At 49.4% G+C, this 25,908-nt stretch overlaps 1 protein-coding gene across 5 annotated transcripts in view; it reads left to right on the top strand.

Annotated features, from left to right (window-relative positions):
- Nucleotides 1-304: 304 nt before the first annotated feature.
- Nucleotides 305-25,908, top strand: part of atp8a2 (ATPase phospholipid transporting 8A2) — an 889,999-nt gene continuing 864,395 nt past the window's right edge. For 2 of the 5 annotated variants that reach the window (XM_070892260.1, XM_070892256.1), the window contains exon 1: nt 305-365. In XM_070892260.1, coding sequence (XP_070748361.1) covers nt 363-365 — 3 coding nt within the window. In that variant the 5' untranslated portion in view covers nt 305-362. Of the gene's footprint in view, nt 374-25,908 lie in introns of all 5 variants that reach the window. The other 3 variants (XM_070892257.1, XM_070892254.1, XM_070892261.1) reach the window with 2 other exon arrangements.

Here is a 25,908-nt window from a genome sequence, read left to right as displayed (position 1 = left end):
CCTAAAGGACATTAGTGAACCAGGTGGGTTTTTACAACAATCTGATAGTTTCAAGGTCATCTTTTTATTTCATCTTTTTATTTAATTATAGTTTTGTAAACTGCATTTACATTCACCAACTGCCATGGTGGTATTTGAACTCGAGTCTCCCGGATTAATTTGTCCAGGCCTCTGGATTACTAGTCCTGCAACATAACCACGACACTACTGTTGTTGGAATAGCTCCTCTGCCAGACCACTAGATGGCGCAGACATTAATATCCCAGCATTGCGGGGATGAAAAGGTTGTAACCTCTGGAGAGGGGGGAAAAACTCCTCAGCAAACTTGAGGTCTTGAAGTTGAGTGGTGTGACAAGGAATAGATGGTACAGCTGTGAGTTTTATTTTGTGAAATTCAATGTTATATCACAATTAATTAGGAGTTTGTTATTTTAATAATGTGTACATAGTATATTCCCTAATTTTTTGGTGTTTGATATGAAGCGTGTGGTAAATTGTAGGACTAAATTGAAGTGGGCGAGAGAGAGGCCGCGGGTTACCCAGCAGCAAACACTTGCACGACATTCAAACTGCAACTGAATTGGAGGGTTAATGGTTTGGCTTAATATGAATTCCCAAATCCACTTCACTTGTTGCGCTGCGAGTTAAATATATTTGGGATTTACTACTTGTATTTGTTTCACTTGTTATCGTGGTCCTTTCCCGTCCCATCCCCTCCCGCCTGTATTTAAAATTAAAAGGGACAGATTATTTTGGTGCAGGTGGAGTCATGTTTTGTGCGCATGTGTGGAGTAGAGGCAGTTTGTTGTCTTCAAGTTGGAGCCTTCCGTTCAGTCGCTCCGTTCAACAATTGACTTATTAACCTACTATTGTTGAGATGTGGGTTTGAGTTATGTTATGTTAAATGTATTGAAAACCCACTTGTTGGTGCTAAAGGATGTCAAACTGCGCGTTTACCACTGCAGTGAGAGTTCTTTATGCTAAAAGTTTTTTTAAAATCATATTCACATCCACTATTGTTAACAATACCCAGTCCCATGAAGTGGGGTTTCAAAATGGAAAACCATATTGTCAATAGGTTTATCTCTATTCGAACCATTATATAGTACAGTTGCGACGTCCAAAATCCGGACTTCCGTAATCCGTGGCGGGGTTGTCTGAAACCGGAAAATGTTCTGAAATCCGATCTCCGCCGCCCGATCTCCGCCCCCTCCACCGCCTCGGCCCGGCTTCCCCCAGCCTCAGCCCGACGATCTCCGGCCACCCAACTTCGCCTCGGCCCGGCCTCCCGCAACCGCCTTGTCCTGACCTCCACCCCCCACCCGACCTCCTCCCAGCCTCGGCCCAACCTCCTCCCCCTCCCCACTCTGTCTCTCTCTCCCACCCACCCGTCTCTGTCTCTCTCCCCCATCTCTGTCTCTCCCCCCCCCCTCTGTCTCTCCCCCCCCGTCCCCCCCATCCCCCCCATCTCTGTCTCTTCCCCCCCCCATCTCTGTCTCTTCCCCCCCCCCGTCTCTGTCTCTTCCCCCCCCCGTCTCTTCCCCCCCCGTCTCTTCCCCCCCCCGTCTCTTCCCCCCCTCCCTGTCTCTTCCCCCCCCCCGTCTCTTTCCTCCCCCCCATCGCTTTCCTCCCCCCGTCTCTTGCCCCCCCCTGTCTCTCCCCCCCCGTCTCTTCCCCCCCTCCTGTCTCTTCCCCCCCCCTCCCTGTCTCTTCCCCCACCCCTCCCTGTCTCTTCCCCCCCCTCCCTGTCTCTTCCCCCTCCCCTGTCTCTTCCCCCCCCTCCCTGTCTCTTCCCCCCCCCCCTCCCCGTCTCTTCCCCCCCCCCCGTCTCTTTCCCCCCCCCTCTCGCCCGCCCCTCTCTCGCCTCCCCCCCTCCCTCGCTCCCCCCCTCTTTCTTCCCCCCCCCTCGCTCGCTCTCTCTCTCTCACCCCCTCGCTCTCTCTCTCGCCCCCCCCCGGCTCGTGATCTCTTTCCCCTCACCCCCAGCACGCTCTCTTCCTCCCTTGCTCGCTCTCTTTCCCCCCCCGCCGCTCGCTCTCACTCCCTTTGCTCGCTCTCTCTCTCCCCTCGCTCACTCTCTCTCTCTCGCCTCGCTCTCGCTCTCTCGCCTCGCTCTCGCTCTCTCTCTCCCCTCGCTCTCGCTCTCTCTCTCTCCCCTCGCTCTCGCTCTCGCTCTCTCTCTCTCCCCTCGCTCTCGCTCTCGCTCTCGCTCTCCCCTCGCTCTCGCTCTCTCTCCTCTCGCTCTCTCTCTCCCCTCGCTCTCGCTCTCGCTCTCTCTCCCTTTCCCCTCACTCTCGCTCTCCCTCTCCCCTCGCTCTCGCTCTCTCTCTCCCCTCGCTCTCGCTCTCTCCCCTCGCTCTCGCTCTCTCTCTCCCCTCGCTCTCGCTCTCTCTCCCCTCGCTCTCGCTCTCTCTCTCCCCTCGATCTCGCTCTCTCTCTCTCTCCCCTCTCCCTCTCCCCTCGCTCTCGCTCTCTCTCTCCCCTCGCTCTCGCTCTCTCTCTCCCCTCGCTCTCGCTCTCTCTCTCCCTCTCCCCTCGCCCTCGCGCTCCATCTCCCCTCGCTCTCGCTCTCTCCCCTCGCTCTCGCTCTCTCTCTCCCCTCGCTCTCTCTCTCCCTCTCCCCTCGCTCTCGCTCTCGCTCTCTCTCTCTCTCTCTCCTCGCTCTCGCTCTCTCTTTCCCCTCGCTCTCGCTCTCTCACTCTCGCTCTCGCTCTCTCCCCTCGCTCTCGCTCTCTCTCTCCCCTCGCTCTCGCTCTCTCTCTCCCCTCGCTCTCGCTCTCTCTCTCCCCTCGCTCTCGCTCTCTCTCCCCTCGCTCTCGCTCTCTCTCCTCTCGCTCGCTCTCTCTCCCCTCGCTCTCGCTCTCTCTTTCCCCTCGCTCTCGCTCTCTCACTCTCGCTCTCGCTCTCTCCCCTCGCTCTCGCTCTCTCTCTCCCCTCGCTCTCGCTCTCTCTCCTCTCGCTCTCTCTCCCCTCGCTCTCTCTCCCCTCGCTCTCGCTCTCTCCCCTCGCTCTCGCTCTCTCTCCCCTCGCTCTCGCTCTCTCTCCCCTCGCTCTCGCTCTCTCTCCCCTCGCTCTCGCTCTCTCTCCCCTCGCTCTCGCTCTCTCTCCCCTCGCTCTCGCTCTCTCTCTCTCCCCTCGCTCTCGCTCTCTCTCTCTCCCCTCGCTCTCGCTCTCTCTCTCTCTCCCCTCGCTCTCGCTCTCTCTCTCTCCCCTCGCTCTCGCTCTCTCTCTCTCCCCTCGCTCTCGCTCTCTCTCTCTCCCCTCGCTCTCGCTCTCTCTCTCTCCCCTCGCTCTCGCTCTCTCTCTCTCCCCTCGCTCTCGCTCTCTCTCTCTCCCCTCGCTCTCGCTCTCTCTCTCCCCCCTCGCTCTCGCTCTCTCTCTCTCCCCTCGCTCTCGCTCTCTCTCTCTCCCCTCGCTCTCGCTCTCTCTCTCTCCCCTCGCTCTCGCTCTCTCTCCCCTCGCTCTCGCTCTCTCTCCCCTCGCTCTCGCTCTCTCTCCCCTCGCTCTCGCTCTCTCTCCCCTCTGCTCTCGCTCTCTCTCCCCTCTGCTCTCGCTCGCTCTCTCCCCTCTGCTCTCGCTCGCTCTCTCCCCTCTGCTCTCGCTCGCTCTCTCCCCTCTGCTCTCGCTCGCTCTCTCCCCTCTGCTCTCGCTCGCTCTCTCCCCCGCTCTCTTTTCCCCCCTCTCTCTCTCCCCGCTCTCTCTCTCTCCACAAGGACATCACCTGTGTTTTCAGTGGAGGTGTATGTAGAAAGGCCTCCAGCAGGGATAACTTTACTTGGAAAAAATATCTTAATAAAAGTCAAATTTAAAAATATTTTCTCTGGATTATTTAAATGCCAAGGATGCTCTGATATCCTCATCGTAACTATTAAATCTTTGGCTGAATTTAAAGAATCCTTGCACTGAATGTATTTTATAAATTGATGAGTTGCTCACCTAAATGAATGTCTGAATTTATTAATTTTAAAAGGAAACTAAATTAGGAACCAGTACATTTTGACTATGAGTATATATATTATATGTCTTTTTGCACAAGGAATCGTGTAAAATTGCAAGCTCCTGTATATATCTTTAATTACATAAAATAAACTCTGGCATCAATTACATTCTGAACTGAGTCTGAGTTCTTTTCATATAGATGAATGTGAGTTGTATCAGAAGGGCCTGTATTCTACCATTATATGTTATCGTTCCCAGAGATAAGCGCTTTGGGATGTTTGACATCATGATGAGGCACTCTATGGGGCCCAAGTTTCGAGCCGCGCCTAGAACGGCGCAGTCCTGACCTGGACGCCCGTTTTTCGCGCCACAAAGTGCGCCTAAAAAAACCTTCCAGATTCTCCAGCTCCCTGCAGGTCGTTTGCAGCTCGGCGCAGCGCAGTACGAGCTGTAGGGGGCGGAGCCAGGTCCATGCGCTGAAAACAGTGCCGGGACCTCTGCACATGCGTGCTACAGTGGGCGTGCATGTGCAGTAGCTCCAGGCGCCCAAAACTGTGTGGGAGGGGCACGAAACACGCAGCCCCTAGCCCTGGCCGAATGGCCTCACTGGGGCTGCGTGAATAAGGCTCCTCCCACGGCCAGCTCCTGCTTCCTCCCGCCTGACTCGACTCCCGCTTCCCCCACCCCCCCCCGGACCGGACCCGACACCGACCCGACTCCCGCTTCCCCCCGGCCTCCGACCCCGACCCGACTCCCGCTCTCCCCCCCCACCCCCCCCGCCCCTGGACCGGAACCGACCCCGACCCCGACTCCCGCTTCCCCACCCCCCGGACCCGACCCCGACTCCCGATTTTCTTCCCCCGCCCCCCCCCCCCCCTGTCCCAGGACCGGACCCAATCCCGACATCGACCCCCAGGACTGGACCCGACGACTCCCGCTTCCACCCCGCTCCCGGACCCGACCCGACCCGACCCCCCGGACTGGACCCGACTCGACTCCCGCTTCCCCCCGCCCCCGGACTGGACCCGGCCCCCCTCTCCCTCCCTCTCCCCGACCTCCCTCTCCCCGACCCCCCTCTCCCTCCCTCTCCCCAACCCCCCTCTCCCCGACCCCCCTCTCCCTCCCTCTCCGCGACCCGAACCGAACCGACCTCCCTCCCACCACCCCCCAACCCCAACCTGCGCTCCCCCCGACCCGACCCAACGCCACCTACCTGTAAATCTGGTGCTGGGGACGGGCCCTGCCCGAAGTCTTGGGCCCTGCCAGAAGTCTCGGGCCCGGTCCGTTCAGCCTCCCTCCCCCTTCTCCCCCCACCCCCATCTCCTTTCTTCCCCTCCCCCCCCATCTCCTTTCTTCCCCTTCCCCCCCCATCTCCTCCCCCCCATCTCCTTTCTTCTCCCCCCCATCTCCTTTCTTCTCCCCCCCATCTCCTTTCTTCTCCCCCCCATCTCCTTTCTTCTCCCCCCCCATCTCCTTTCTTCTCCCCCCCATCTCCTTTCTTCTCCCCCCCATCTCCTTTCTTCTCCCCCCCATCTCCTTTCTTCTTCCCCCCCATCTCCTTTCTTCTTCCCCCCCATCTCCTTTCTTCCCCCCCATCTCCTTTCTTCCCCCCCATCTCCTTTCTTCCCCCCCATCTCCTTTCTTCCCCCCCATCTCCTTTCTTCCCCCCCATCTCCTTTCTTCCCCCCATCTCCTTTCTTCCCACCCCATCTCCTTTCTTCCCCCCCATCTCCTTTCTTCCCCCCCCATCTCCTTTCTTCCCCCCCATCTCCTTTCTTCCCCCCCCATCTCCTTTCTTCCCCCCCCATCTCCTTTCTTCTCCCCCCATCTCCTTTCTTCTCCCCCCATCTCCTTTCTTCTCCCCCCATCTCCTTTCTTCTCCCCCCCATCTCCTTTCTTCTTCCCCCATCTCCTTTCTTCCCCCCCCATCTCCTTTCTTCCCCCCATCTCCTTTCTTCCCCCATCTCCTTTCTTCCCCCCATCTCCTTTCTTCCCCCCATCTCCTTTCTTCCCCCCATCTCCTTTCTTCCCCCCATCTCCTTTCTTCCCCCCATCTCCTTTCTTCCCCCCATCTCCTTTCTTCCCCCCCATCTCCTTTCTTCCCCCCCCATCTCCTTTCTTCCCCCCCCATCTCCTTTCTTCCCCCCCATCTCCTTTCTTCCCCCCCCATCTCCTTTCTTCCCCCCCATCTCCTTTCTTCCCCCCCATCTCCTTTCTTCCCCCCCATCTCCTTTCTTCCCCCCCATCTCCTTTCTTCCCCCCCATCTCCTTTCTTCCCCCCCATCTCCTTTCTTCCCCCCATCTCCTTTCTTCCCCCCCATCTCCTTTCTTCCCCCCCATCTCCTTTCTTCCCCCCATCTCCTTTCTTCCCCCCCATCTCCTTTCTTCCCCCCCATCTCCTTTCTTCCCCCCCATCTCCTTTCTTCCCCCCCATCTCCTTTCTTCCCCCCCATCTCCTTTCTTCCCCCCATCTCCTTTCTTCCCCCCCATCTCCTTTCTTCCCCCCATCTCCTTTCTTCCCCCCCATCTCCTTTCTTCCCCCCATCTCCTTTCTTCCCCCCCATCTCCTTTCTTCCCCCCATCTCCTTTCTTCCCCCCATCTCCTTTCTTCCCCCCATCTCCTTTCTTCCCCCCATCTCCTTTCTTCCCCCCATCTCCTTTCTTCCCCCCCATCTCCTTTCTTCCCCCCCATCTCCTTTCTTCCCCCCCATCTCCTTTCTTCCCCCCATCTCCTTTCTTCCCCCCCATCTCCTTTCTTCCCCCCCATCTCCTTTCTTCCCCCCATCTCCTTTCTTCCCCCCATCTCCTTTCTTCCCCCCATCTCCTTTCTTCCCCCCATCTCCTTTCTTCCCCCCATCTCCTTTCTTCCCCCCATCTCCTTTCTTCCCCCCATCTCCTTTCTTCCCCCATCTCCTTTCTTCCCCCCATCTCCTTTCTTCCCCCCCATCTCCTTTCTTTCCCCCATCTCCTTTCTTTCCCCCCATCTCCTTCCCCCCTTCTCCTCCCCCCCTTCTCCTCCCCCCTCCTCTTCTCCCCCATCCCTCCCCTTCCCCCCCCCCCTCTCCCTCTACCCCCCTCCTCCCCCTCCCCTCGCTGTCAGAAACACAGACACTGACAGACAGAGAATGAGAGACACACAGACAGACAGACAGAGAGATAGAGACACTGACAGAGACACACTGGGGGGGGGGCATCCCAGCACGCTGTTGGAGGGCTCCCGGTGCTGCAGTCGGTAAGTAGAAAATGTTTTATTTATTGATTTAAAAAAAAAAAATTATTTCTTATTTCATTCTCTACTCCTGATTTGTAACCTACGCCTGATTTTCTAAAGTGTAGACAAGGTTTTTTCGAGCGTACAAAAATCTTCACTTACTCCATTCTAAGTTACTTTGGAGTAGGTTTTCACTGACGAAACTATGAAAACAGGCGTAAGTGGCCGGACACGCCCCCTTTTGAAAAAAAAATTCTGTTCCAAAGTGAAACTGTTCTAACTGACTAGAACTGGAGCAAACTAAATGGCGAGAATTCCGATTTCTAAGATACTCCGTTCTACACCAGTTGCTCCTAAAAATCAGGAGCAAATCATGTGGAAACTTGGGGCCGAAATGTGCAAGTTGTTTTAGTTGAGTAACTGTGATTTGTTCACCACTAACAAGGATTCACGACCCTCAGAGAAAAAATTCTTCCTTTTTTCCATTTTAAATGGGCGACGCCTTATTCTGAGACTATGTCCCTCAGTTCTATATTCCCCCACGAGTAGAAACTTCCTCTCTGCATCTACTCTGTGAAGCCACCTCAGAATCTTCTATGTTTCAATAAGATCACCTCTCAATCTTCTAAACTGCAATGAGTATAGACCCAAACTGCTCAACCTTTTTTCATATGACAACCCCTTCATCTCAGGAATCAACCTCGTGAATCTTCTCTGAACTGCCTCCAATGCAAGTATATCCCTCCTTAAATAAGGAGACCAAAACTATACACAGTACTCCACGTGTGGTCTCACCAACGCCCTGTACAATTGTAGCAGGACTTCCTTACTTTTATACTCCATCCTCCTTCCAATAAAGGCCAACATTCAATTTGCCTTCCTAATTACTTGCTGTACCTGCATACTAACTTTTTGAGTTTCATGTATAAGGACCCCCAGATCCCTCTGTACCACAGCATTTTGTAATCTCTTCCCATTATTGTTCGGAAGCATTTGTATCTGTGGGGCTTAAAACAACAGACCTTACATAGAATGTACATTCAGCCCAACTGGTCTATGCCGGAGTTTATACTCTCCATGAGCCTCCTCTCACCCCTCTTTGTCTAACCCAACCCCTTCTATTCATTTCTACCTCATGTGTTTATCTAGCTTCCCCTTAAATGCAGCAGTGTTATTTGCCTCAACTGCTCCTTGTGTTCACAAATGTAGGTCAGCCTAGGATTTCAGTAAAGCATGATGGCGGGTGTTTGAAATGTTCATGCTGTGTCCACTTAAACTGCAAAAGTCATTCAGCAGTGTAGTTATTGGTTCTATCTTGAAAAAAAAATGTTTGCCAACTTTTTTACGCTTCTACAAACACAGGATACAATTGGTTGGAAGTTTCCAGTTGAGTATGGTTTCTGCTGCGCCACCCCGTAGGACCTATGCACACCATTCAGGCACAGGGAGCGACTTACGCCCTACCGTGGGCCACCCCAACCTGCGAGCGAATATCTCCATCGGTCGGGGCTATAGAGCTGGAGCGCCGGGCCCTGGGATACCGTGGGCCACCCCGACCTGCGAGAGAACATCTCTAGGTCGGGGCTATAGAGCTGGAGCATGCCACTGCAGCTTCTGGTGCGAGCTGACACAAATGTGCGACGGCTTTGAGGTGGGCGACTGGGTGATGTCATTAGGACCCAGGTTGCCATTTGGAGCGTGGGCAGGAGCATTGGCGGGGTCCTGGTACAGCAGAGGAGCGGGAAGATCGTGGTGGACTTGCGACGATTGATCAGGGTAGAGGAGTGATGAGGGATCGTGGCTGAGATTTGGTGGATGATCGTGACGGAGGTTCGGCAAATGTTTGGTGCGGAGGGAGGAGGTGCGGCGAGTGTTTTTGTGGCGGAATAGCGGTGAGGAATCATGGCGCGGAGGTGCGGCAAATGTTTGTGGCGGAAGAGCGGCAAGAGATCGTGGCGGAAGTGCGATGAATGAGAGTACGGGGCCCAGAAGAGCCGAGAGCCCAGGGGCAGCACGTGCCAGCCCACACTGCGATATGTGTGCGCACTAGGTCTGTGCAGCAGAGCAGGTCTCCAATCATCCTGGTTAACCCTTGCCACTGAATAAAGGCCTAGCTTTGTCAAGCCTGTGTGGTGGCTGGTGTGCAACGGTCACCACACATTAAAAAAAATCCACGCACAGGTATCTTCCACCCCCTCAATTGGAGTTCAGGACTGGAACATCGGGTTCTTCATTGAAACATCTCTGAACTCATGTGGAAGCAAGTCATCCTCATTCGAGGAACCACCTATGATGATGATACTGGTTCTATCCTTCAAAACTTGTGTTGTGCCCAGAGAAGCAATTTAAAGCTGTACAAAGAGACGAAGAACAGATCAGCAGCATCGGCAACACCTGCAAGTCTGCCATTTCCATTAGTGTTTTTAAGACTTACAATTCATACAGTACAGGTGCAACGTCCAAAATCCGGTGTTCCGCAATCTGGACTCCGGGACGATCCGTGGCAGGGCTGTCCAGAGTCCGCAAAATGTTCCGGAATCTGGACACCCTGCCAAACCATTACCGCTGCCAGCCGGGCCCAGGGAAAAGTCAAAAAATGAAATCCAACTACTGTACAGTGACAAAAATTGCAAGAATAAAAACGCCAACCTGTTCCAGGCCAGGTCTTCACAATCACCGCACCGCTGCTCCTGGGTCCACAGCCACTCTGCACAGCACACAAGTCCCTTTGGCCAGAACCAACCAAGCTCCTGCGCGCAAGTCCCCAGCCAGAATCAAACTCTGCACAGCACACTGCAGCTCCCCAAAGCAGCAACCGCGGGATCGGATTGCCATATCCCATGACTCCAAAATTCGGTGTTCCGGATTCCGGGACGATCTATGGCAGGGTCGTCCAGAATCCGCAAAATGTTCCGGAATCTGGACACCCTGCCAAACCTTTACCGCTGCCAGCCGGGCCCAGTGAAAAGTCAAAAAATGACCCAACCTCACCTGACCAGTTTGCGATTTTAAGTTTGCACACCTGTAATTGTAATAAAAAATACTACCTGCATCTGTACTGTACATACACTTTTAAATTCAGCATTTAAAAACAATTAGTGGCATTATAGGGCTACTCCAGCTGACCCGCCTAGACCCCATGCTGAGACCCCACCTGACCCACCGACATCCCATGATCAGACTCCACCCAACCTTACTCCATCGCTGTGGTTTTTTCCCGATTTAAAGAATCTGCACAGGTAAAGATTGTGAATTTGTGTTGTCATTGCAAACATGTCAAAAAGGCCAACAAATACCCCAATGGGTTCAGATAAAGGAAAGAGGAAGCATAGTTCACTTTCAATTGCTAAAAAAGTGGAGTTACCCCAGAGATTAGATAGAGGTGCTTCAGTGAGAAGATTGAGTGAGGAGGATGGTGTTGGACTCTCCACCATCTGTGATATCAGAAAACAGAAAGAACCGCTCATGAAGTTTTATGCGGAAAATGATGTTCATAAAGAAATGAGTAAGAGAAAAAGTATGCATAAGCTGAAATGTGATGATTTGGATCGAGCAGTGATGGAATGGTGATGACAGAGGCGAAGTGAAAAGGTTCCTTTGTCTGGCCCAATGGTGGTGCACAACTGGAGATTGAAACTTCATGCGAGTACTTTTCTGATTGGCTAGCCAAATTTAAAAGGCTTCGTGGCATCAGGCAACTGAAAGTATGTGGTGAGATCATGAGGCAGCTGAAAATTATATTGATGAGTTCATCAAACTAATTGCTGATGAAAACCATTCACCTGAGCAAATGTACAATGCTGACGAGACAGCAGTTTTGGCGCTACGTACCGCGAAAGACATTAGCAGCAGCAGAAGAAACGCAGCCAGCAGGTGTAAAAAACACCATGGATAGGTTGACTGTGCTTGCGGCTTCAAATGCGGCTGGGACACAAGTGTAAGCTTATGGTCATTGGGAGAAGCCAGCGTCCAAGATGTTTCAAGGGTTTGAGAGTATTGCCAGTGCATTATGATGCCAATAAGAAAGCATGAGTAACCAGGGTAATCTTTCTGAACTGGTTTGAGAAGAGTTTTGTCCCTCAGGCACGTGCTCATTGCACAGAAGCTGGCCTTGAGGAAAACTGCAAAATATACTTGCTGCTAGACAGTTGCTCAGCACATCCCGATGCTGAGCTTTTGGTAAAGGACAATGTCCATGGAATCTACTTACCTCCAAATGTTACATCACTGATACAGCCAATGGACCAAGGAATTTTGAGATCGATGAAGTGTCTCTACAAAAACGAGTTTCTGAGGTGTTTGCTTAATGCTGTGAACACAGGCATGGGAATAAAAGCATTCTCAAAAGCTTTCTCTGTCAAGGACGCCATATGGGCAGCTGCTGATGCATGGAACTTGCTAACTGCAGACATCTTGATCAATGCTTGGCATAACATCTGGCCATCAACTATGTTTGCTGATGATGATGCAGATTATCATGTATGTAACCTCAATGCAACACCATTGTATTACTGTATACACACAATCTAGATGCACACCTTGACCACAAGGGGTGAACTTGTGGGAGACACTCCTTACCTGATCACACAGGTATAAAAAGGGAGGTCCCACGCAGGGTCATCACTTGAAGTCCTGTGAATAAAGAGTTAAGGTCACAGAGTGATCTTGTTCCCAGAATGTGCCTTGTGTGGTTTCATGCTGTAGAGTAAGGACTTTACATTGGCGACGAGAAACGGGAATTCACAACCCACGAGAATGGCCACCGGTAGCACAGAGGAACGGTACTGTGTTGGGAAAGACTGGGACGATTTTGTCGAGAGGCTTCAGCAAAGCTTCGTTACGAAAGAATGGCTGGGGGATGCAGCGGCCGACAAGCGAAGGGCTCATCTTTTGACCAGCTGCGGACCAAAGACTTACGCGCTCATGAAGGACTTACTAGCACCCGAAAAGCCGGTGGACAAAACCTTTGAAGAACTTAGCAAATTGATCGGGTAGCACCTCAAACCGGCGAGTAGCATACATATGGCCTGACACAGATTCTATACCCACCAACGTCAGGAAGGACAGAGCATACCTGACTTCGTAGCGGACCTCCGGCGTTTGGCCAGCCTCTAAGTTCACAGACGCCTGCAGGGGGGAGATGCTAAGGAACTTCTTCATCGAGGGCATCGGTCATGCGGGGATGTTCCGTAAGTTAATTGAGACCAAGGATTTGACCTTGGAAGTGGCGGCGTTGCTAGCTCAAACTTTCATGTCGGGGGAGGAAGAGACAAAAATAATATACGCGCGCAATTCTGCCCCTAACGCAGCGAGGGATCAGGGAATCAACATCATCAATGTGGCTCAGAGCCCCGCAGGCAGGCAGGGGCAGTCTGACATTCCCCAGGCAGCAATAGACCCCAGAGTAGGACTTCAACAGAGACAACGGCAGGCTGAACGGACATTCACGCCATCACAGCGGACAATGCGGCCCAGGATGGGCCATTGACACCCACCAATAGGGTACTTAAGAGCAGTCCAAGGGATAGTCATTGCGGAATGCCTGGCCCTAGTCCCTTTGTTCCCAACAATGGAAACTTTAACTCATGCTGGAGGTGTGGGGAAAAACACTCAGCTAGATCTTGCAGATTTCAACAGTTTGTCTGCAGGAACTGCAATCTCAGTGGCCACTTAGCTCGAATGTGCAGGAAGCCTGCAACCAGACTAATATATGAGGCGGATGGACCAGAAGAGGGTCCTCTGAGGCAGGATGACTTTTGGGGCAAATCGATAGATGCTGAGGTTCAGCGGGTCCATGTGGCGAATATTCACAGTTCATACACCAAAACGCCACCCATGATGATGAAGGTTTTGTTAAATGGTATCCCTGTACGCATGGAGCTGGACACTGGGGCCAGCCAGTCACTCATGGGCGTTCAGCAATTTGAGAAGCTATGGCCGTTTAAAGCCAGCAGACCAAAATTAGCACTTGTTGAGACGCTAAAGAAATCATTCCGGTGCTAGGCAGTGCAATGTTGGCTGTCACACACAACGGGTTAGGGAATCGGCTGCCGCTCTGGATTGTCCCGGGCAATGGTCCCGCACTGTTGGGGAGGAGCTGGTTAGCCGAGACGAACTTGAAATGGGGGTATGTTCACGCAATGTCATCTGTGGAACGAAGTTCATGCTCACAAGTTCTGCAACAATTTGACTCACTATTCCAACCTGGCGTCGGGACTTTCAAAGGCACTAAGGTAGTGATACACATCACCCTGGACGCTAGGCCAGTGCACCACAAAGCCAGAGCGGTGCCGTATGTAATGCGGGAAAAAATTGAGAGCGAATTGGACCGGCTGTTGAGAAAGGGCATCATCTCGCCTGTTGAATTCAGCGACTGGGCGAGCCCCATTGTTCCCGTCCTAAAAGCGGATGGCTCTGTCAGGATCTGTGGCGACTACAAGGCCACCATCAGTCGGGTGTCCCTACAAGACCAATACCCGCTCCTGAAAGCAGAGGACCTTTTTGCCACGCTGGATAGTAAGGGGAAAAAGTCACTGGTGGGCGTAGTTTATAGGCCCCCAAATAATAACTTCACGGGGCGGGCAATAATCAAGGGAATAATGGAGGCATGTGAAAAAGGAACGGCAGTAATCATGGGGGATTTTAACCTACATATCGATTGGTCAAATCAAATCGCACAGGGTAGCCTGGAGGAGGAATTCATAGAATGCATACGGGATTGTTTCTTAGAACAGTATGTTACAGAACCTACAAGGAAGCAAGCGATCTTAGATCTGGTCCTGTGTAATGAGACAGAAATAATAAACGATCTCCTAGTAAAAGATCCTCTCGGAATGAGTGATCACAGTATGGTTGAATTTGTAATACAGATTGAGGGTGAGGAAGTAGTGTCCCAAACGAGCGTACTATGCTTAAACAAAAGGGACTACAGTGGGATGAGGGCAGAGTTGGCTAAAGTAGACTGGAAACACAGACTAAACGGTGGCACAATTGAGGAACAATCGAGCTCTTCCATAGTGCTCAACAAAAATATATTCCAGTGAAAAAGAAGGCCGGTAAGAGAAGGGATAAGCAGCCATAGATAACCAAGGAAATAAAGGAGAGTATCAAATTAAAAACCAATGCGTATAAGGTGGCCAAGGTTCGTGGGAAACTAGAAGATTGGGAAAATTTTAAATGACAGCAAAGAATGACTAAGAAAGCAATAAAGAAAGGAAAGATAGATTACGAAGGTAAACTTGCGCAAAACATAAAAACAGATAGTAAAAGCTTTTACCGATATATAAAACGGAAGAGAGTGACTAAAGTAAATGTTGGTCCCTTAAAAGATGAGAAGGGGGATTTAATAATGGGAAATGTGGAAATGGCTGAGACCGTAAACAATTATTTTGCTTCCGTCTTCACAGTGGAAGACACAAAAACCATGCCAAAAATTGCTGGTTACGGGAATGTGGGAAAGGAGGACCTTGAGATAATCACTATCACTAGTGGGGTAGTGCTGGACAGGCTAATGGGACTCAAGGTAGACAAATGCATCCCAGGGTATTAAAAGTGATGGCGGAAGTTATAGCAGATGCATTCGTAATAATCTACCAAAATTCTCTAGACTCTGGGGAGGTACCAGCGGATTGGAAAGCAGCTAATGTAATGCCTCTGTTTAAAAAAAAAAGGGGGCAGACAAAAGGCAGGTAACTATAGGCCGGTTAGTTTAACATCTGTAGTGGGGAAAATGCTTGAAGCTATCATTAAGGAAGAAATAGCGGGACATCTAGATAGGAATAGTACAATCAAGCAGACGCAACATGGATGCATGAAGGGGAAATCATGTTTAACTAATTTACGGGAATTCTTTGAGGATATAACGAGCATGGTGGATAGAGGTGTACCGATGGATGTGGTGTATTTAGATTTCCAAAAGGCATTCGAAAAGGTGCCACACAAAAGGTTACTGCAGAAGATAAAGGTACGCAGAGTCAGTGGAAATGTATTAGCATGGATCGAGAATTGGCTGGCTAACAGAAAGCAGAGAGTTGGGATAAATGGGTCCTTTTCGAGTTGGAAATCGGTGGTTAGTGGTGTGCCACAGGGATCGGTGCTGGGACCACAACTGTTTACAAGATACATCGATGACCTGGAAGAGGGGACAGAGTGTAGTGTAACAAAATTTGCAGATGACACAAAAATTAGTGGGAAAGCGGGTTGTGTAGAGGACACAGAGAGGCTGCAAAGAGATTTAGATAGGTTAAGTGAATGGGCTAAGGTTTGGCGGATGGAATACAATATTGGAAAATGTGAGGTCATCCACCTTGGAAAAAAAAACAGTAAAAGGGAATATTATTTGAATGGGGAGAAATTACAACATGCTGCGGTGCAGAGGGACCTGGGGGTCCTTGTGCATGAATCCCAAAAAGTTAGTTTGCAGGTGCAGCAGGTAGTCAGGAAGGCGAATGGAATGTTGGCCTTCATTGCGAGAGGGATGGAGTACAAAAGCAGGGAGGTCCTGCTGCAACTGTACAAGGTATTGGTGAGGCCGCACCTGGAGTACTGCGTGCAGTTTTGGTCACCTTTCTTGAGGAAGGATATACTAGCTTTGGAGGGGGTACAGAGACGATTCACTAGGCTGATTCCGGAGATGAGGGAGTTACCTTATGATGATAGATTGAGTAGACTGGGTCTTTACTCGTTGGAGTTCAGAAGGATGAGGGGTGATCTTATGGAAACATTTAAAATAATGAAAGGGATAGACAAGATAGAGGCAGAGAGGTTGTTTCCACTGGTCAGGGAGACTAGAACTAGGAGGCACAGCCTCAAAATATGGGGGAGCCAATTTAAAACCGAGTTGAGAAGGAATTTCTTCCCCCAGAGGGTTGTGAATCTGTGGAATTCTCTGCCCAAGGAAGCAGTTGAGGCTAGCTCATTGAATGTATTCAAATCACAGATAGATTTTTAACCTATAAGGGAATTAAGGGTTACGGGGAGCGGGTGGGTAAGTGGAGCTGAGTCCACGGCCAGATCAGCCATGATCTTGTTGAATGGCGGAGCAGGCTCGAGGGGCTCGATGGCCTACTCCTGTTCCTAATTCTTATGTACTTATGTTCCTTATTGTGGTCGATGCGTACTCGAAATGGATCAAGTGCATCATTCTAAATTCATGCACGTCATCCACCACTGTGGAAAGCCTCTGTGCGATCTTTGCAACCCATGGCTTGCCGGACATCCTGGTTAGTGGTAATGGCCCATGTTTCACAAGCTACGAATTCCGAGAGTTTATGTCGGGCAATGGCATCAACCACGTCAGGACTGCGCCGTTCAAGCCGGCCTCCAATGGCCAGGTGGAACGTGCGGTCCGAATCATTAAGCAAGGTATGCTCAGGATTCAAGGACCTTCCCTACAGTGCCGCTTATCGCACCTCCTACTGGCCTATAGATCCCGACCGCAGTCGCTCACGGGTCCTGCCCACAGAGCTACTAATGAAACGGACACTCAAAACTCGGTTATCCCTCATTCACCCAGTCCTGACTGACATAGTTGAGGGCAAGCGCAAGTCACAAAACGAGTACCATGACCGTAATGCGAGGGGGAGATGGAAAGAAATAAATTATCCTGTATTCGTCCTCAATCACGCCATGGGGCCCAAATGGCTCGAGGGCACTTTAATTGACAAAGAGGGGAATAGGGTCATCGTGATAAAACTCAACAATGGTCAGATATGCCGTAAGCATCTGGACCAAGTAAAAAAAAAAAAGGTTCAGCATCGACACGGAGGAATCTGAAGAAAACCATGAGATGGAGCTCACAACACCGCCAGTGAACGAGCAATAAGAGCATTCAGAAGAATGCACAGTCCCTGCGGTCAGCCCGGACAGGCCGGAATCACCACAGGTGACAGACACTCACGTCAGTGTCCAACAACCAGAGCCCCAACTGCGACGCTCCACGAGGGAGCGTAGGCCATCCCAATAAGACTTTGGCGGGGTGGGGTGGGGCGGGGGGGGGGGGGAAAGGTGATGTAATGTATGTAACCTCAATGTAACACCACTGTGTTACTGTATACACTCAACTTAGAGGCACACCTTGACCACAAGGGGTGAACTTGTGGGAGACACTCCTTATCTGATCACACAGGTATAAAAAGGGAGGTCCCACACAGGGTCATCACTTGGAGTCCTGTGAATAAAGAGTTAAGGTCACAGTAACCTTGTTCACAGAATGTGCTTCGTGTGGTTTCATGCTGTAGAGTAAGGACTTTACACAGATGATGCTCCTCAGGACTTTCAAGGCTTTCGTGTGTCCAGGGAGAAAGCAATGATTACTCAACTTTTAGATTATGCAAGAGGGCTGACTTGCGAAGCTGCACAGGAATTGAATGAGGACGATGTCGCAAAAGTCATGGACATAGACAATGATGCTCCCATTGTGCATGCAATGACAGATGAAGAAATCATGTAGAGGGGTTTGCATCCAGAAGAAAAGAATGAAAGCAGTGAGGATGATGATGATGATGCCTGTGATCAAGTCGAAAAAGTGCCGATTGACAAAGCAATCAATCTTTGTCAAGAATTAATTCACGCCTTAGAGCCACAAAGCTTCATAAGTGAAGAAATACTACTGCAGGTCTACAGAATTCGGGAAAGATTAGTGAAAGAAAAGCCCAAATTATTTAAACAAACAACAATATTAAATATTTTTCAAAAGATGTCGCAACAGAAGTCCCAAGACCTACAGTGTGCAACTACACCAGTGATTTCCACATTTGATAATCCTATAGCTGGCCCATCATCAACCCCAGACATCATAGCGGAGCCCTCTACCTCAAGCACAACCTCCAGCCAATTGTAACTGTACCTGTTTATTTTTACTCTTTTTAACAAATAAAAGCCTTCATTTACTGTTTTATATTTCATAACTTAACTGTTTTATAAATAAAAACCTTTATTATATTTCATGCTTTGAGTACTGTACATTCCTTTTCAAATGTGAAGATGGTAGCAAAAGCTACAGGCTGGGAAGCTCACATTAAGTACAGTTACAGGGTACTGCGTTGCAAAAACGAAAGAGGGAGGCTTACCATGCGTTGCGAAGGAGCGAGGACTACAAGGCGTGCGAGAAGAAGAACTACAAGATGACGCCCAAAAACCAGAAATATTGCAACCTGGGCCCAGGCATTTTCGGACTCGGGATGCGCTTCTGAAGTTCCGAAATCCGGAAATACCTAAACCTGGGCTCGGGCGTTTCCAGACTTCGGGCATCAGAAACCACGTTCCGAAGTCCGGAAAAACACGAAAACCGGCTCGGCCCCGGTCCAGAGGTTGCCAGATTTTGGAGGTTGTACCTGTATTAAATGTGGAAAATTTCTCAACATCCGACCTGGGTGGGAACAGAGGAGCAGCAGCAGCCAGCCACCAGGGATAAAAACCCAGCGCCCCAGGACACAAAGCGGCCGTCCCGACCCGACCTGGGCGGGAACAAAGGAGCAGCAGCCAGCCAGCCACCAGGGATAAAAACCCAGCGCCCCAGGACACAAAGCGGCCGTCCCGACCCGACCTGGGCGGGAACAGAGGAGCAGCAGCAGCCAGCCACTGCAGGGCACAGCGCAAGCAGCTCAGAGAGGGCGACAAAGGCAAACAGGGCGACTACATTCGACATCACAGAAAAGCAGGGAAGTGATTGGTTGGTGAGTTTCTCTTATTTGGGCATTGCTTTAAATTAAGGGACGGGATTAAAAAACTAAATCTAATTAATTAAATACATTATAAGTGGCAGGGAAGGCGATGTGTTACTGCTGCAACATGTGGAAGCTGGTGGACACCATTGAGGTCCACCGCGACCACATCTGCAGTAAGTGTCTGCAGCTTGAGGAACATCGGCTCCACGTTGATGAGCTGGAGTCCGAGCTGCAGACACGGCGACCCATCAGGAAAAGGAACAGTTACCTGGACGCTGCTTTCCAGAAGGCAGTCACACCCCTTAAGTTAATTAATTCAAATTTGGTCTGTGGTCAGGGACAGGAGGGTGTGACTATGAGTGAGGCAGGTATGGGGACCCAGGAATTAGAATTGGAGGAGCCTCAGCCCTTGCATTTGTCTAACAGGTACGAGATTCTTGCTCCCTGTGTGGACGAAAGCAGGGACTGCAGAGAGGATGAGCAAACTGACCACAGCACCGTGGTACAGGGGGCCATTCAAGTGGGGGAAGTAAAAATAAATATTGTTGTAGTGGTCGGGGACAGTATCATTAGGGGGATAGATACGGTTCTCTGCAACCAAAAGCATGAGCCCCGAAGGCTGTGATGCCTGCCTGGTGCCAGGGTTAAGGACGACATCTCAGGGCTGGAGAGGAACTTGGGAGGGGGAAGATCCAGTTGTCGTGGTCTACATGGGTACCAACGACATAGATAGGGGGAAAAAAAGAGGTTCTGCTGAGGGATTATGAGCGGCTAGGGGCCAAATTCAAAAGCAGAACCACAAAGGTAATAATCCCTGGACGACTATCTGAGCCATGAGCAAATTTGCATATAAGATCAGAGAGTTAAACAAAGACTGGTGTGGGAGAAATGGGCTTTGGTTCATGGGGCACTGGCACCAGTGCTGGGGTAAGAGGAAGCTGTTCCGATGGGATGGGCTTCACGTGAACCGTGTTGGAACTAGTGTCCTGGCGAATCAAGTAACTAGGGCTGTGGAGAGGGCTTTAAACTAATTAGTTGGGGTGAGGAAATTTAAAAAGTAAGAGAGCAAGGAAAAGGCAATAGGGCAAGGTAGCACTGGGAGAAATGATAACGAGAGTGTGACAGGAAGGGACAGAATGTATAAACATAAGAGTGTATCAGAAAGTGGAGTCAAAGCAGGGGAAAATGGTAAAAAAACAAAATTAAAAGCTCTTTATCTGAATGCACGCAGTATTCGTAACAAAATAGATGAGTTGACGGCACAAATAGATATAAATGAGTATGATTTGATAGTCATTACAGAGACATGGTTGCAAGGTGACCAAAGCTGGGAACTAAATATTATGGGGTATTTGACAATTCAGAAGTTTAGACAGAAAGGAAACGGAGTTGGGGTAGCTCTGTTAATAAAGGATGAGATCAGTGCAGCAGTGAAGCAAGTCTTCCTGGATTCCGAGGGACTGCCTATGATGATGATGATGATATGATGAGTGGGAAACGATATTGGCTCAGATGATCAAGATGTAGAATCAGTTTGGTGGAGATAAGGAATAATAAAGGGAAAAAGTCACTGGTGGCCGTAATGTATAGGCCCCCTAACAGTAACTACACTGTTGGATGGAGAATAAATCAAATTTTTTATAAATGCTTGTAAAAAAGGAACGGCAATAATCGTGGACAATTTTAATCTTCATATTGATTGGACAAATCAAATTGGCCAAGGTAGCTTTGAGGAAGAGTTCAAAGAGTGTATCCGGGATTGTTTCCTTGAACAGTATATTGCGGAACCAACCAGGGAGCAAGGCTATCTTCGCTCTGGTACCGTGTAATGAGTCAAGATTAATAAATAATCTCCCAGTAAAGGATCCTCGAGGAAAGAGTGATCATAGCATGGTTGAATTTCAAATTCAGTTGGAGGGTTAGAGAGTTGGATTTCAAACCAGAGTCCGAGTTACGATTTTGTTACGACTACTACATGCATTCAGATAATGAGCTTTTAATTTTGTGTTTTTACCATTTTTCCCTGCTTTGACCCCACTTTCTGATACACACTTATGTTTATACATTCTGCCGCTTCCTGTCATACTCTAGTTATCATTCCTCCCAGAGTTCTGCAGGGTGACTTGGACAGGTTAGGTGAGTGGGCAAACGCAGATGCAGTATAATGTGGATAAATGTGAGGTTATCCACTTTGGTGGCAAAAACACGAAGACAGAATATTATCTGAATGGCGGCAGATTAGGAAAAGGGGAGGTGCAATGAGACCTGGGTGTCATGGTACATCAGTCATTGAAAGTTGGCATGCAGGTAAAGCAGGCGCTGAAGAAGGCAAGTGGTATGTTGGCCTTCATAGCTAGGGGATTTGAGTATAGGAGGAGAGAGGTCTTACTGCAGTTGTACAGGGCCTTAGTGAGGCCTCACCTGGAATATTGTGTTCAGTTTTGGTCTCCTAACCTGAGGAAGGACGTTCTTGCTATTGAGGGAGTGCAGCGAAGGTTCACCAGACTAATTCCCGGGATGGCTGGACTGACATGTGAGGAGAGACTGGATCGACTGGGCCTGTATTCACTGGAGTTTCGAAGGATGAGAGGGGATCTCATAGAAAATTATAAAATTCTGACAGTACTGGACAGGTTAGATGCAGAAAGAATGTTCCTGATGTTGGGGATGTCCAGAACCAGGGGACATAGTCTAAGGATAAGGGGTAAGCCATTTAGAACTGAGATGAGAATCTTCTTCACTCAGAGAGTTGTTAACCTGTGGAATTCCCTACCGCAGAGAGTTGTTGATGCCAGTTCATTGGATATATTCAAGAGGGAGTTAGATATGGCCCTTTTATAATGGGTGACTTTAATATGCACATAGATTGGGCTAGCCAAACTGGAAGCAATACGGTGGAGGAGGATTTCCTGGAGTGCATAAGGGATGGTTTTCTAGACCAATATGTCGAGGAACCAACTAGGGGGGAGGCCATCTTAGACTGGGTGTTGTGTAATGAGAGAGGATTAATTAGCAATCTCATTGTGCGAGGCCCCTTGGGGAAGAGTGACCATAATATGGTGGAATTCTGCATTAGGATGGAGAATGAAACAGTTAATTCAGAGACCATGGTCCAGAACTTAAAGAAGGGTAACTTTGAAGGTATGGGGCGTGAATTGGCTAGGATAGATTGGCGAATGATACTTAAGGGGTTGACTGTGGATGGGCAATGGCAGACATTTAGAGACAACATGGATGAACTACAACAATTGTACATTCCTGTCTGGCGTAAAAATAAAAAAGGGAAGGTGGCTCAACCGTGGCTATCAAGGGAAATCAGGGATAGTATTAAAGCCAAGGAAGTGGCATACAAATTGGCCAGAAATAGCAGCGAACCCGGGGATTGGGAGAAATTTAGAACTCAGCAGAGGAGGACAAAGGGTTTGATTGGCCAGGGAAAATGGAGTACAAGAAGAAGCTTGCAGGGAACATTAAGGCGGATTGCAAAAGTTTCTATAGGTATGTAAAGAGAAAAAGGTTAGTAAAGACAAACGTAGGTCCCCTGCAGTCAGAATCAGGGGAAGTCATAACGGGGAACAAAGAAATGGCAGACCAATTGAACAAGTACTTTGGTTCGGTATTCACTAAGGAGGACACAAACAACCTTCCGGATATAAAAGGGGTCAGAGGGTCTAGTAAGGAGGAGGAACTGAGGGAAATCTTTATTAGTCAGGAAATTGTGTTGGGGAAATTGATGGGATTGAAGGCCGATAAATCCCCAGGGCCTGATGGACTGCATCCCAGAGTACTTAAGGAGGTGGCCTTGGAAATAGCGGATGCATTGACAGTCATTTTCCAACATTCCATTGACTCTGGATCAGTTCCTATCGAGTGGAGGGTAGCCAATGTAACCCCACTTTTTAAAAAAGGAGGGAGAGAGAAAACGGAATTATAGACCGGTCAGCCTGACCTCAGTAGTGGGTAAAATGATGGAATCAATTATTAAGGATGTCATAGCAGCGCATTTGGAAAAAGGTGACATGATAGGTCCAAGTCAGCATGGATTTGTGAAAGGGAAATCATGCTTGACAAATCTTCTGGAATTTTTTGAGGATGTTTCCAGTAGAGTGGACAAGGGAGAACCAGTTGATGTGGTATATTTGGACTTTCAGAAGGCTTTCGACAAGATCCCACACAAGAGATTAATGTGCAAAGTTAAAGCACATGGAACTGGGGGTAGTGTGCTGACGTGGATTGAGAACTGGTTGTCAGACAGGAAGCAAAGAGTAGGAGTAAATGGGTACTTTTCAGAATGGCAGGCAGTGACTAGTGGGGTACCGCAAGGTTCTGTGCTGGGGCCCCAGCTGTTTACATTGTACATTAATGATTTAGACGAGGGGATTAAATGTAGTATCTCCAAATTTGCAGATGACACTAAGTTGGGTGGCAGTGTGAGCTGCGAGGAGGATGCTATGAGGCTGCAGAGTGACTTGGATAGGTTAGGTGAGTGGGCAAATGCATGGCAGATGAAGTATAATGTGGATAAATGTGAGGTTATCCACTTTGGTGGTAAAAACAGAGAGACAGACTATTATCTGAATGGTGACAGATTAGGAAAAGGGGAGGTGCAACGAGACCTGGGTGTCATGGTACATCAGTCATTGAAGGTTGGCATGCAGGTACAGCAGGCGGTTAAGAAAGCAAATGGCATGTTGGCCTTTATAGCGAGGGGATTTGAGTACAGGGGCAGGGAGGTGTTGCTACAGTTGTACAGGGCCTTGGTGAGGCCACACCTGGAGTATTGTGTACAGTTTTGGTCTCCTAACTTGAGGAAGGACATTCTTGCTATTGAGGGAGTGCAGCGAAGATTCACCAGACTGATTGCCGGGATGGTGGGACTGACCTATCAAGAAAGACTGGATCAACTGGGCTTGTATTCACTGGAGTTCAGAAGAATGAGAGGGGACCTCATAGAAACGTTTAAAATTCTGACGGGTTTAGACAGGTTAGATGCAGGAAGAATGTTCCCAATGTTGGGGAAGTCCAGAACCAGGGGTCACAGTCTAAGGATAAGGGGTAAGCCATTTAGGACCGAGATGAGGAGAAACTTCTTCACCCAGAGAGTGGTGAACCTGTGGAATTCTCTACCACAGAAAGTAGTTGAGGCCAATTCACTAAATATATTCAAAAGGGAGTTAGATGAAGTCCTTACTACTAGGGGGATCAAGGGGTATGGCGAGAAAGCAGGAAGCGGGTACTGAAGTTGCATGTTCAGCCATGAACTCATTGAATGGCGGTGCAGGCTAGAAGGGCTGAATGGCCTACTCCTGCACCTATTTTCTATATTTCTATCCGTGGCTAACTAAGGAAATAAAGGATTGAAAACAATGGCACACAAAGTGGCCAAGACTAGTGGGTGGCCAGAGGATTGGGAAACTTTTAAAAATCAGCAAAGAACAACTAAAAATATAATGAGAGGGAAGATAGATTATGAAAGTAAACTAACAAGAAATATAAAAACAGATAGTAAGTGTTTCTACAGGTATATAAAGAGGAATAGAGTGGCTAAAGTAAATGTTGGCCCCTGAATGGATGAGACTTGGGAATTAATAATGGAGAACAGGGAAATGGTAGAGACTTCGAACAAATATTTTGTATCGGTCTTCACATTAGAAGACACTAAAAACATCCCAATAATGGATAATCAAGGGGCTATTGGGAGGGAGGAACGTAAAACAATACTGTCACTAAACAAGAAGTACTCGGTAAAGTACCCAGAAGAGCAGAGGGCCCAAGGGCAGCACGGACCAGCCTACACTGCGATGTGTGCACGCACTAGGTCCGTGCAGCAAAGCAGGTCTCCAGTCGTCCTGGTTAATCCTTGCCAGTGGATAAATGCCTAGCTCTGTCGAGCCCATGTGGTGGCTGATGTGCAACAGTCACCACACGTTTAAAAAAAAATCCACGCACAGGCATCTTCCACCCCCTCAACTGGAGTTCAGGACTGGAACATTGGGTCCTTCATTAAAACATCTGTGAACTCTCATGGAAGCAAGTCATCCTCGTTCGAGGGACCGCCTATGAATGAATGAACTCGGTAAAATAATGGGACTAAAGGCGGACAAGTCCCCTGGACCTGATGGCTTGCACCCTCGGGTCTTAAACTATAGACCAGTTAGCCTAACATCTGTCTTCGGGAAAATGCTGGAGTCCATTATTAAGGAAGTAGTAGCAGGACATTTGGAAAAGCACAATTTAGTCAGGCAGAGTCAGCTTGGTTTTATAGAAACATAGAAAATAGGTGCAGGAGTAGGCCATTCGGCCCTTCAAGCCTGCACCACCATTCAATATGATCATGGCTGATCATGCAACTTCAGTACCCCATTCCTGCTTTCTCTCCATACCCCTTGATCCCTTTAGCTATAAGGGCCATATCTAGCTCCCTCTTGAATATATCTAATGAACTGGTATCAACAACTCTCTGTGGTAGAGAATTCCACAGGTTCACAATTCTCTGAGTGAAGAAGTTCTCCTCATCTTGGTCCTAAATGGCTTACCTCTTATCCTTAGATTGTGACCCCTGGTTCTGGACTTCCCCAACATCGGGAACATTCTTCCTGCATCTAACTTGTCCAGTCCCGTCAGAATTTTATATGTTTCTATGAGATCCTCTCTCATTCTTCTAAACTCCAGTGAATACAGGCCCCGACGATCCAGTCTCTCCTCATATGTCAGTCCTGCCATCCCGGGAATCAGTCTGGTGAACCTTCGCTGCACCCCCTCAATAGCAAGAACATCCTTCCTCAGATTAGGAGACCAAAACTGAACACCATATTCCAAGTGAGGCCTCACCAAGGCCCTGTACAACTGCAGTAAGACCTCCCTGCTCCTATACTCAAATCCCCTAGCTATGAAGGCCAACATGCCATTTGCATTCTTCACCGCCACCTGTACCTGCATGCCATCTTTCAATGACTGATGTACCATGACACCCAGGTCTCGTTGCACCTCCCCTTTTCCTAATCCGCCATTCAGAAAATATTCTGCCTTCATGTTTTTGCCACCAAAGTGGATAACGTCACATTTATCCAGATTATACTGCATCTGCCATGC

Source organism: Pristiophorus japonicus, chromosome 10 (assembly GCF_044704955.1).
Source record: "Pristiophorus japonicus isolate sPriJap1 chromosome 10, sPriJap1.hap1, whole genome shotgun sequence".
Lineage (NCBI taxonomy): Eukaryota > Metazoa > Chordata > Chondrichthyes > Pristiophoridae > Pristiophorus > Pristiophorus japonicus.
Note: the sequence above shows the minus strand (reverse complement) of the source record. Positions and strands in the feature narration are given on the sequence as shown.